Here is a 13,071-nt window from a genome sequence, read left to right on the forward strand (position 1 = left end):
TTGTGTGACGTTTTTTCAGTCTCTTTCACAGTGGCTGAGTACCTGTTGAGACCATGGATGTTTTAAGGAGTAGGTTAAGAGCCGCAAGAGTGTGGAGGTTTATCAGATCTCACTGGAACACTCTTGATTAATAAGGACATCCCGTCACATATTTTTCCTTCTATTCATGCAAAAATCCACCCAAAGTTTTCCCCGACTGTAAAGCTACTGAGGGGAACAATCAGAGTTCAAGAGGTTCAGCTGAAGACATCAGAGTTGGGAGAATTGTTCACTCGACGTGTAAGTAGAGCACAGATGAAATCTTTTCTATCCACTGGAACAATGACTGTCCTTGTGCAACATGCAGCTTATAGACCGCAGTGCTGGCGAGAGCAGGAAGCATGTGACACAATGGGCCTGAATTAGTACAGAACTATTTGATAATCCTCCTTCTTACATTCTGATTTATCACGTTTGTACAAAGCTGGAGGGGATGTAATAATATGTTGTGATAAATAAATATGACAAAATGCATCATATGGCAGAAACATAGATCCCAGAGAACACGTGTTGTTTTTGTTTACATGCATGAAACAACACAGGGCACGATGAAACGACTTTAAACTCACAAACTGCTGCTTGAACTTGATGTCGACATGCTGATTTTCTGAAACAAAACGTGCTCTTGTCTTCTGCCAGAATTATAAAATTTGTTCCTCTGAAGACGTTTGAATCGTTTTTTTTGTTGTTTGTTTTTTTACCATTTGCTGGTGTCAGATAAATGTTAGCACAACCAGGTTCAGACAAGGGATTAACTAATGATTACTTTAATTATCGATTAATCTGTTGATTATTATCTAGTCGTTTGCTCCGTAAAATGCCAGAAAATGATGAAAAAAGTCAATCACTGTTTCCTCATATGTCTTGTTTTGTCATTTATCATTATAACACCGCTTATCATGATATTTTTACCTACGATAACTGCAGCATGAAAATTTGATACCCGCAATAAACAAGCAAAACATGCTGTCTGGTCCCTTGTGGATCGTGTTTTGGACAATGAATTGTATTTTTGTGTGATAAGAACTTTGGTTATCAAACAGCTCAGTCTTTTCTCTCTGTGATCAGATGGTGCAGTGTGTGTGTGTGTGTGTGTGTAGATAACAGTGCGATGGAGCTGATAAAAGTGTGTTTGTTCCAGTTAGCGTGTGTGAAGCTCTGACTTTGTTCGCTGGTTTGAACAGGATGGAAAATCCAGTGGTTTGCCTCCAGCCATCAGTGTGTGTGTGTGTGTGTGTGTGTGTGTTTGTAATTCACTGGTTGCACACAGTAGATCTAGCTAGCGTGGAAAGTGTCTGTGTGTTTTCATTCATGTAACTCATTATGAGTGAATCAGAACTCTCTAAACTTACTTTCTCTTCAGTAACAACTCATCAACATGTGAGTGTTTTATGAAGCCTCCTCACGTCTTTCGGTCTTTCAGCTGAATCAGAATTCACAGTTTAGACTTTTATATCCTTTTTATGGAGTAACTGACGCCACATCTCTGGCATTACTATCATATTCACTGGTCTGGTCTTTAATACGCACAAATTCTTAATTTGCTGAAAGACAAGAGGCAAGAAGAGACCAACTGAGAGTTTTATAATAACAAGCTGATTAGTCACCTGGGTGTTTTAAAGCTAATTGGAGCGTTTTTTGGTGTTTGTCACTTGTTTGTCTCTGTAGAGCTGCCACCCCATAAAAAAAAAAAGGGCAGATGATGTTATTTGGCACTGGACACTTTTAAATGGACGTTAAAGAAGCAGGTCAGCAGGATGAGTATGTGCAAAAAAACTAAAGTGATGTTTGTATTGACAAAAATATGAATGAAACAGAGGTAGAAATGAACCCTGGGAAATCAAAGAAAGCAAAGAACAAACAAACAAAGTCTGCAGCCTCACAGCAGCAGCTCTTCCCTCCATCTCATTGGCCGGTGACTTTACCTGCTCAGCCTCACCTGACTGGAACGTAACTTCTACTCAGGTTATCAGTGTGAGCTAGACGGATACCGAGCCTTCAAAACATATGGAATTAACTTTTTTTTCCTTCATAAAATATGTTTCAGGGACATTTTGGATCATTTCCAGGGCATTTTTTTCAAATGATGGGAAATACTTCTATGTTTCTTCTACTCTATGTTGCATGATGCAACACTGAGTTATAATCCCAGTTACAGATTATAACTGTGTGAGTATTTTTACCCATTTAATGTATATTTTATTTTCTAAAGTATCAACAACACCATCAGTAGTTTACTTCTTCAGCGTTTTCGTGCCACTACTGTTCCCCCACAGCAATTTTTTGGAGGAGGTGGCAGCATCAGCGCAGCGTCTCCTCCAGATGTGTCGGTCGCCATCCAGTCCATCCTTCAATCGACAACCGTAGACCGTTTGACAGCTTTGGTAGCTTTTATAGGCGCAGGCAGACCGGTAGAGGGTTAGGCGACTGTTCGGACTTCTACTGTACTTTCATTTCCAGCTGATTGTGATTCAGCTGGAAGTGTGACAGGTTCACGAATTAAAAAACGCTCCATGTTGGTAACGTTACTGTTAGTAGCAGTCGCGGCTGCCTTAGAAACCTCGGAGCGGGAGGAGGGGGCGGGGGCTGTGCATCTACGGAAGCCTAGCTGTCCAAGCCATTTCTGAGTCGCACGTTGAATACAGAGCAAAAGGTCTTTAAATGTTTATTTTACGAGGGCATTTAAAGGCCTCGTCATCCCGATTCCAAGGGCAATTTTACATTTTTTAGTGGCAATTTCCGACTCTGACCTGTTGTCACTATCACTGATCAACCATCATAAAACTCTCAAAAAAGAAACAACAAAATATAACACTGTGGAACACAAACCACCCGAATGAAACCTGGATTCCATCATCTGTGTAACATGACTGATAGATTATCAGAAACCTCAGACTGAAATTAGTCACTTAATACACAAAACACCAGTGTTTACTGAAGCATAATCTCCACCTTCAAATCACACAAATCTCCCACTGATGTTAAACCACGTGACTTTGTGCTACATAGTAAATTTATAAAATAACATCAGCACAAAGTCCAGAGGTTGTGATATGTAGCACAACAAGCTAGTGAAGCTGTGAACAGAACCACGTTCCCGCACATGCTCAGTGGCGTCTGCCTTACACAGAACTACTCTCCGGAGACTGAAAACATGATGCTGTTATTAGTCTTTGGAGCCGTTTCTAAACAAACTAACGTGACCAAACTCTTCATAATGAAGGAACATGTCGCCCAGTGCAGCGATGAGGCTCACTGATGTGTTTTTAATAGTTTTTGGACAACGGCACAGAGGAATAAGATATATCAGGCTTTGGATACACACACAATACTTGTTAGTAGATCAATTCATTGTTGGTTTGGCTCCAAACATGAGATTTGTTGACAATAAGAAAATTATAGAAAATTTCCAGCTGGAAATCCTTTAAGCAGGATTTGATAAAAAATGTGTTATTGCTCTCCAAAAACCCCAAATTTGTTATTCCTCATAATTCCAAAATGTCTTGTGTCGATTTCCCTTCCTTGTTTTAAAGTATTTATCCTGTTCAGGTTCATAAAGAGCTGGAGTGAAATCTACTGAAGTACTGTACTTTTACAATTATAAGGTATTTGTACTTTACTTGAGTATTTCCATGTGATGCGACTTTAAACTCCCACTCCACTACGTTTCAGGGTGAAATATTGTACTTTTTACTCCACATACACACATAAAATAACACATGATAAGCTTATAAATCACACCGCATTGTTAAAAATGAAATCAGTGTTTCCAAGACTTTTTGGCTTGTGGTATTTACATAAAATCAGTCTGTGTATTTGCGTCTCTTTGTCATGTTTCAGATGTCTATGAATTTTTTGCAGTTACACCAAAGAGACGTTTCCCCCTCATATGGTTTGAACTTCATTTTTCTTTATTTTTCTTCTTCTCTACTCAATCTATCATCTCAACACCCCTCAGATTTATCTTATGACCCTCACAAAGCAGTTCAAACTAGCTCCACCTCGAACAGCTACAACAGTACAACACTGCTTATTTACTCATCAGTATCAATATGCTTTGTTAAATGTGTTTAATATATCGGTCACAGCCTGATTTTCTGCAAAACTAGTACTCTTACTTTAGTGCTTTAAGTAAATTTAACTGGTATTCTTCTTTACTTTTACTGAAGTAGGATTTTAAATGTTTAAAGGACTTTTCCTTTAAGTATTTTTATTGCGATAAAGGATCTGAGTACTTCTTCCACCACTGCAGAAAACCATTTACACTCACAGTCACACCTACGGGCAGTTTAGAGTTTCCAGTTCGACTGACTGGCACATGTTGGGACTGTGGGAGGAAACTGGAAAACCCAGAGGAAACAAAACGCAGACCTAGAAATGTACAGCTCTTCTACAAAATGTGGTAATAACTGATCACATGACGGCAGTTAACGTACCTCCTCCTGCGGCGTCGGGGCGAACTCAGTGGAAGGTGGACGAGCGACGGACAGGACGGCGCCCGACAGGGAAACGTTGGACAGCCGCCTCTTCTTCACCCCGCTGCAGTTGTTGGGGATCTTGAACGCACACCGTTTGTGATAGTTCAGTCCACATCCTGCGGACGAGAAAAATCATTTCAACTGTTACGTCGTTTCTGTCGTTTATGTTCTGTTTCTGACTTTAAAAACAAGCAGGAGCATCGCTGTAGCGTTAGCAACACATGAGCAGCTGAAAGTTGCTTCTGATTAGAAAAGTTCATTGCATGTTTTAAGATGTTTTATACCGTCTTATGTATTTCATTTGCATTTTATCTGTTTTATCTATTTTACTGGTTCTATTACATTTTCCCCTTTTTTTTATTCCTGTTGTGCATTATTCTCACATTGTTTTATGTTTACATTGTTCGGTATCATCATCAGTCATCTGTAAAGCACTGTGAATTACAGTAAGCTGTGTGAAAGGTGCTATACTAATAAAGTTGGATTGATTGGTGATACCTCTCATGGTTTCTGGCTCAGTAACACGAGGTGCAGAACTCAATCATGACTGAGAACATTTTAAACTCAAACTGAAACAGTTTTGAGTTACACAGTCATCATGTGTCATCTGATGCTTTAATGTTTCATTGTTAGTCAATAGTTTCGTTTTGAGTGTATTTTATTGTTGAGTTCTATGTATTTAAAGTCCTGTCTAGGGATGGGCACCGCAAATTACAACCGCAACTAATGATTATTTTCATTATCGATCGATCTGTCGATGTTTCATTGTTTCCCGAGGCCCGAGATGACGTCCAAAACCCAAAGATATTCAGTTTACGGTCATAGAGGACTAAAGAAACCACAAAATATTCACATTTGAGAAGCTGGAATCAAGAGAATTTAGACATTTTTTTCTTCAAAAAGAAGATTAATTGTAGGGTTATACTTGTCCCTATACAAAGAAACATTGATTGATTGGATAGTACTGGTATCAAACTGATTGATCAGTGAACAACACTGTAAAAACACTTCATACTCACTAACTATACTAACTAGACGCAGATAGAAATGGCCGAGAATTTGAGCAAAAACTTTGTTTTAATCCTGAGGCTGCTGGACTTACTGAGATATGAGGAGAAACTGGAGTTCCTGGGATGTTTAGAAATCAGTTAAACTCTAAAACCGTGAGCATGTTTTCACACCTAATCTGTTTAGTTTGGTTCAATCAAACTCTGGTGCGGACCAAACCATACACGGTGATGTCCTCACTTTCATTGTTTTGTCCAAGACTGCATGAAAAGGGGAGTCTCAGTTGGACAAAACATAACCAAAATACATTAAAATAACAAAAAGTAAGGGCTGATATCTTCTATCTGTGAGGTAACCGGCACCATGATGCCCAGATTATCAGTCTGTGCAGTCAGGTACATGAATCCAAGAAAGCTCAGGTTGGGTTGATGAGGTTGTTTACCAAATTAGATGCTTATATTGTCTAAAAATATGATTTACAGCGATGACAAAAGCTTTCTTCTTCTTCCTCCATCATGTGTTTAATGTCCTTGTCTGGATTGAATAAACTCTTTTTTAACTGTTTCAACCTCCAAATGAGTTATATAAGCGGAAGCCGTATTTCTGCTCTTGACAGCCACTCGGTCGCTGGGAACATCAAGCGTCTCTTTTCTCTGCTTGGCATCACTACAGTTAAGACCGGCTCTGAGGTTTGTGAGTATCGGCTGAGATCAAGACTTGAAAAGACGAAGCTCTTTGAAAAATAGTCACAGGAAGTCACCGACTCAATGAAGACATCCTGCTGTACAGTCAACTGCAGCTTTGATTCAGGCCTGGAAAACCAGTGTGTGAAAATGCGTGTATGTGTGTATGTGTGTGTGTGTGTGTGTGTTGGACGTGTGCCTGGGCGCTCAGTTGAGGCGATGACTCGGTCCGCGTGGACGTGTCAGGGATCAAAGCCAGTCGAGGCCCTGCGCGCAAACCTCGGATAAAATAAAACTTTATCAAAACATGACATCACGCTGAATCTGTCCAGGAAGCTGAATGGAGGTCAAAACCGTATCATCTTTTTATAATGTTTAAAAAGATCAATATTCAGTTATTCGTCGTTACAAATTTCACTCAGCGGCGACGTGGAATGACGTGCTGCGCAGGTTGTTCAGTTCGCTTCCTATCCACAGTGTCTGTTATACTCGTTAAACTTTGATTCCTCTTACATCACCGCAGACGCACTGGCAGCAGACACCGCTTCCTCTCGTAACATTTAATTGACAGGAAGTTTTTCTGAATAGTTTTTAATACCCAGACATCCTGAAAATGTATTTCTGACGAGTTAATCGCCCCTCTGATGTGCTGACACCTGTTAAACATGTCTGTCTGACTTTTAAACTGGGCTACGTTTCTATATTTATGTCGTTGATACGAGGCTTTTGCAGGCGATGAAAGTAACTGGATGTGTTAAGAGAAGCGGAGCGTTAATTTCAATAAAAGTTGCTCATCTGGCTCGTATGCTGAAAAAGTTCTTCAGGCATTTTTTTTTTTTTGGGGGGGGGCTCGTAGTGTTTGAACATTAGTGTCTGACTGAACCTGCTGACTCCACACACAAAATGATATCTTGATGCAGCTCTTCTAGACTTTTCATCAGACTTAAATGACTGAAATGACTCAAATTACGTAGATAAAAAGTGATAATTCTACTTTATGTTTATTATTGAGGTCGTGTACTGGAGTGCGTTATATTGATTTATATTACTCGTGTATGTTTATGGTGTGGACAAAATATTAGGAACACTTTTCAATATAATCACACTCCAGTACACCATCACCACCCACGACGATATCAATAATCATCAATTAATGGCGGAGCTGTTGTATCAGATTGCATCAGATTGCACAGGTGTTCCTAATAAAATGATCACTGAGTGTCTGACAGATTTGCCGTTTTGTTTTTTCGCTTCATTCATTCAGTCTGAAATTGTCTTCATGTTAAGTTTGGGACAAAAACTACAAAGACTGAACAGACCACACATGGAGATTGTTTCCAGCAGGGGTGTAACGCTTCTGAAACCGAGACTGAAACCGCAAAACAAATGTCCAGGTCTCCAGTCACGGTTCTGTCTTCCGTGTCACGGTCTCCCCTTGATCTACCTTTATAGTGTTCTTCAGTGTTTTTGATATTCCAAATTGTAGTTCCATTACCCCCCCCCAAAAAAAAAATCACAAACAAAAAAAAACAAGGTATGAACCGAACTGTGGATTTGGAGAATTGTTACACCCCTAGTTTCCACCGACTGGAACAGATTTTTTTAGTCTTTGACAGTCAAAAAGGAGCAGAAACCACCTTAAGTAATCACACAGATACACTCATCACTGCTCTGTAACTACTGGAGATCCTGCAAATCCTGCAAGAACGCCACGTGTACTCTACTGTTAATATGCAGTTTGCGTAAGAAAGGTAAAAAAAAAAAAAGAACAAAAAACACAGAAATTGGTTGAGATCCTGAACGGAGAAACTTGTTCTCAGATGCTTCCAGTGTGACTTAATTCTTTGATTTTAATGTGTTTAATATGTAATGTGACTGTAGGTGTGAACCACAGCCGCAGGGTCATCATAACATGACCTGAAACCTCAGCGATAACAGCGTCGGCATCGACTTACCTTCACATTTGAGGCCCTGGCGGACGAGCCCCCACAGCATCTCCCCGCAGTCATCGCAGAAAGCCGGGGCCTTGTAGGAGTGGACGTACAGCGTGTGAGGCCTGATCTGGAAGTCCTCGGCTGTGGCGAGAGCTGAAATGAGGAAACAAAGAGCCGTCGTCAAATTACCAAATCACAAACATGGGACATTTCCCATCATGAATGAGGAGAAGATACTTTTGTCAATACAGCCTTGACGTCCGTAGGGGTTTCTGGCACAACTTCACCTACTTCCAAGGTGCACGGAGAAGAGAAAAAAATCTAAAGAGGTCAAGACTTCAGCAACACTTGTAGCATATAGAACAACTGTATTGTTAGACCAACACGTTTTGGCTTGTGGCCTCGTCCCAGCTACTTTTCACTTGCTCATGTTGTATAAAACCACTAACCTCACTAACTCTGCTCGGACACTAGTCTGCCGTCTGTTCCTTTCTTGTGTTTTTTTGCTGTAATCAGGAAGATTTTGTATTTACAAAAATATGGAGCTTTTTTTTGGAAATCCACCTGGACCTTTTCATGAATAAAACACTGTAGGATTGTCATATTTTGTCCTATATTCTTCAAATATGAGGCAGGTATTCACTGGTATTTAGTTTACAGCCCCATACTGACCTCAACCTTTACAGAGAAAGACACAGGCAGATAATTAGACTGAAAAAAACGTTATTATTTTAGCCGGAAATCATTTGATCTGATCTGTTTCTGTATCACCTCGCGTGTGTCTGACACTTTCACACGAAACTTTGGGAGGTGTCCTCTAGGGCCAACTGACACTGGCGATACTGATATTAGGGAATTAAAAAATTCTGATACCACTACATCTGTGACAGGCCAATATCGGCTGACTGATATATCAGTCGGGCTCTAGTGTCCTGTCTGAAAAGACATTTTATTTATGCATATAGTCACTGTTGTTCAGGAGCTACAGAAACTTTCATTTCTGTATTTAGTTTGGTTGTGGTACATTTTAGGTTTTTGCTCCAAAATAAACCTCCTGGGACATACTTAACTGAGAAAATTAGGGATATCCCAATCAAGCTTTATTTCCCCATTTCCTTTTAAAAATACCTTGTTCAGATGAGATGATGATTCCAATCCTGCAGAGCAGCTACAGTCTGATTCAAGTTATTTAATGTTGAAAAAATGATTGACTCAGTATTTCTAGAGAGAAGTTGAGTCTTTCTGAGTCAGTTGGAGCATCTAGCAGCCATCGATGGCACTTTAAAGTACTTTCACAATGGCCTCAGATTCAAGCTGTGGTAGTTGCTGTTTGTACTTGACGAATGGTTTTGTCATTAATTAACTTCCATACGATCAGATATCACTTTCCTCCCTCTGGCTGTTGTGGTTTTACAGGTGCTAAAAGCTGCCATTTACTGTTTTCACTGTAATATTTGTGTGTGTGAGACATCAGAGAGGTGACAGGTTTAAGCAGTTGGTATGACTGACTTGCAGCTGCAGAGGAGCAGAAAAGGGAAAAACAACGACAACAGACCTTTTCTAAAGCCTGTTTCTTTTTGTAGCCAGTTCTCCAGTGCCTCTTAGTGTCAGTCATGGTTGATAAGAGTTGTACGATCTCTCCTCTGTTATAATATATAATTAAACAAACAGAGATGTGCAGGGTTTTGCAGCAGCAGCAACAGCAGCAGCAGCAGCAGGAGGAGGAAGTGGTCTTGGGTTTGAGCTCGGTGCGGTTCAGGCTGCGACTCTGTTTTTCCTCCTCCAGCGTAATTTTAACCTGAGCGCTGCCGCTGCTTTGGGTGTTCAGCTGTGAAGGTGTCAGTTTTACGTTTTTTTTTTTTTACAGCTCAGCCTGTCGACACGACTCAGGAAATGACAATCCTATACACAATATTATGGTTGAAGCGTGCGGGGCGACACCGCGGCGGAGGAAACGAGATCTGGGCCGACCTCACCGTTCTTCCTCCGCTTAACAAGAGAGTTAGAAGCAGTTAGAAAACAAACAGTATAAAAAGAAATATGCACTGCCAATGTGTAACATTAGATTCATGAGAAATGACTAATAATGCAAATATTCACAGTACTACTAATAGTGATAATAATAAAATGTGTTTCAAATTATACAATAAAACATCAATAAAACAAAATAAAAACTGCACAATTGTGATTTATTTACTAATTCTTTTAATCTTGATGTACAGGTGATTAATATTATTAGGTGCTAGAACTCTATAGTTTTGGTTCAGAGTGATATTATTCTTCCTTTTGTTCCCTAAAAGTGTCCAAGAAACGGTAAAAACTACAGCACCAAAACCTGGCAGACAGGTTCAAAGTCGCAGCTGCTTCAAGAGCAGATAAAGTTTTAAGGAGACTGTGACTAATCCAGTGGTGGAAGAATTATTCAGATCCTTTACTTAACTAAAAGTACCAATACAGCAATGTAAAAATACTCCATTACAAGTAAAAGTCCTGCATGAAAAACCCTACTGCAGTAAAAGTAAAGTACTGTATTATGAGCTTGATGTAGTTAAAGTATTGCAGTAAAAGTACATAAGTATTATGAGCTTGATGTAGTTAAAGTATTGCAGTAAAAGTACATAAGTATTATGAGCTTGATGTAATTAAAGTATTGCAGTAAAAGTAGTGGTTTGTTCCCTCTGACTGATATATTATTATATATGACATCATTAGATTATTAATAGTGAAGCATCAGTGTTAGAGCAGCATGTTACTGTTGTAGCTGCTGGAGGTGGAGCTAGTTTACACTACTTTATATACAGTTAGCTAGTTTAGTCCAGTGGTTCCCAACCTAGGGGTCGGGCCCTTTCAAAGGGTCAGCAGATAAATCTGAGGGGTCGTGAGATGATTAATGGGAGAGGAAAGAAGAAAAAACAGAGGTCTGTATACATTATTGATGATGAAATGTAGATTTGAATTGGGGTCCTGCTGTTAGGGTCAGGAGCTGGACATATGAAGATAACTGATTAATAATCAATAGATTCATTTATTATAACGGTAATCATTAGTTTCTTACCGGAGAGCACCACCTCGACCAGGTCGCCCTCGTGGATCTCCTCTGGTGAGGTCAGACGCTGCAGGATGTTGTCCGAGTTCAGGTCATGGCGGAAGAGGAGGATCTTGTCGTACATCCCGAAAAATCCACATTCAGGGAACTGAGGAGGAAGAGGAGGAAGAGGATTCATATAGACTCAGAGAGAGAAGCTACTGCTACTCTTAAAAGGGACACGTTATGCACATTTCACAAACTGCCGTCATCTCATCAAGAAAGTAAGAAAAAGAAAAACATTGCAAACGAAGCATTTGAAGCAATTTACAGGCGGCATTTCTACATACTTCAGGTTTTGGAACTTTGACCGACATCATAACAGTATGTAAATAACAAAAAAAATCACAAAAAACTTGATATGTCCCCTTTAATGTCTGACTGCTGAGAAGTAAGTGATTCAATGAATGAAAACTTTGCATCTATCAAGAAGCTGTGTGACTTCTTTTCTGAAATTCACCTTTTGTTTTGTGTATCCTGGACGTTACTCCTACTGTGATATGATAAACATGGTACACACATCGATCAGCCACGACATTAAAACCACCTGCCTACTATCGTGTAGGTCCCCCTCGTTCCACCAAAACAGCTCTGACTTGTCACTGCAGGACTCCAAAAGACCTTTGAAGGTGTCCTCTGGTATCTGGCACCAAGATCCTTTAAGTCCTGTAAGTTGCAAGGTGGGGACTCCATGGAACCATTCCTGAACAAGGAACACATTATCCTGCTGAAAGTCGCCACTGCCATCATGGAGTACTGTTGCCATGAAGGGGTATACTTGGTCTGCAACAATGTTATGGAAGGTGGTTCACTACTGGGACCCACAGTTTCCCAGTAGAACATTGCCCAGAGCGTCACATTGCCTCTGCCGGCTTGCCTTCTTCCCATAGTGCATCTTGGTGCCATATCTTCCTCAGGTAAATGATGCACACGCACCCGGCCGTCCACATGATGTAAAAGAAACCGTGATTCATCAGACCAGGCCACCTTCTTCCATTGCTCCATGGTTCAGTTCTGACACTCATGTGCCCGTTGTAGGCACTTTCAGCGGTGGACAGTGGTCAGCGTGGACTCTCTGACTGGTCTGTGGCTACGCAGCCCCAAACACACACCTGTCTATCATAGCCAGCATTAACCTCTTCAGCAGTTGGTGCTACAGTAGCTCTTCTGAGGGATCGGACCAGATGGACTAACCTTGGTCGCCCATGAACCTGCCACAGGTTCACCGGTTGTCCTTCCTTGGACCACTTTTGGTAGGTACTGACCACTGCATACCAGGAAGACCCCACAAGACCTGCGGCTTCGGAGATGCTCTGATCCAGTCGTCTTGCCATCAGTTTGACCCTTGTCAAAGTCGCTCAGATCTTTACGCCTGCCCATTTTTCCTGCTTCCAACACATCAACTTCAAGAACTGACTGTTCACTTGCTGCCTAACATATCCGACCCCTTGACAGGTGCCATTTAAACGAGATAATCAGTGTTCGCCTGTCAGTGGTTTTAATGTTTTGGCTGATCAGTGTAGATATATTATTTAGCGTTTAATTGTATTTGTTTGTTTTACCTACCTTGTTTTTGTATTTTGATTTATGTTGAGTGGCTGCTGTAACACTTTAAATTCCCTTTGGGATTAAAACAGTACTCCAACCACCCACCAACCCATCCACCCGCCTCCCAGAGCTTTAAATTTTGAGCTTTAAAAAGTCAATAAATCAATTAATTTACATCATATCTGATCTTTAGTTGAAAAAAAAAACCATACACAAAAACATTTCAACCAACCAAAAACATAAGAGCATGAATATACAGTATGTTGCGTACAAAGATGGGAGTTTGACACTGAGGG

General features: G+C 40.4%; 1 protein-coding gene across 2 annotated transcripts in view; it reads right to left on the minus strand.

The window, feature by feature from the left end:
- LOC122965419 (serine/threonine-protein kinase D3-like) overlaps nt 1–13,071 on the minus strand; it is a 58,075-nt gene that overhangs the window by 19,032 nt on the left and 25,972 nt on the right. For both annotated transcript variants that reach the window (XM_044329501.1, XM_044329503.1), the window contains exons 3-5: nt 11,198–11,336; nt 8,164–8,295; nt 4,476–4,633 (exon numbers count right to left, since the gene is read on the minus strand). In XM_044329501.1, the coding sequence (XP_044185436.1) occupies nt 4,476–4,633; nt 8,164–8,295; nt 11,198–11,336 (429 nt within the window). The remainder of the gene's footprint in view (nt 1–4,475; nt 4,634–8,163; nt 8,296–11,197; nt 11,337–13,071) is intronic.

This window comes from Thunnus albacares, chromosome 16 (genome assembly GCF_914725855.1).
Source record: "Thunnus albacares chromosome 16, fThuAlb1.1, whole genome shotgun sequence".
NCBI classification, from domain to species: domain Eukaryota; kingdom Metazoa; phylum Chordata; class Actinopteri; order Scombriformes; family Scombridae; genus Thunnus; species Thunnus albacares.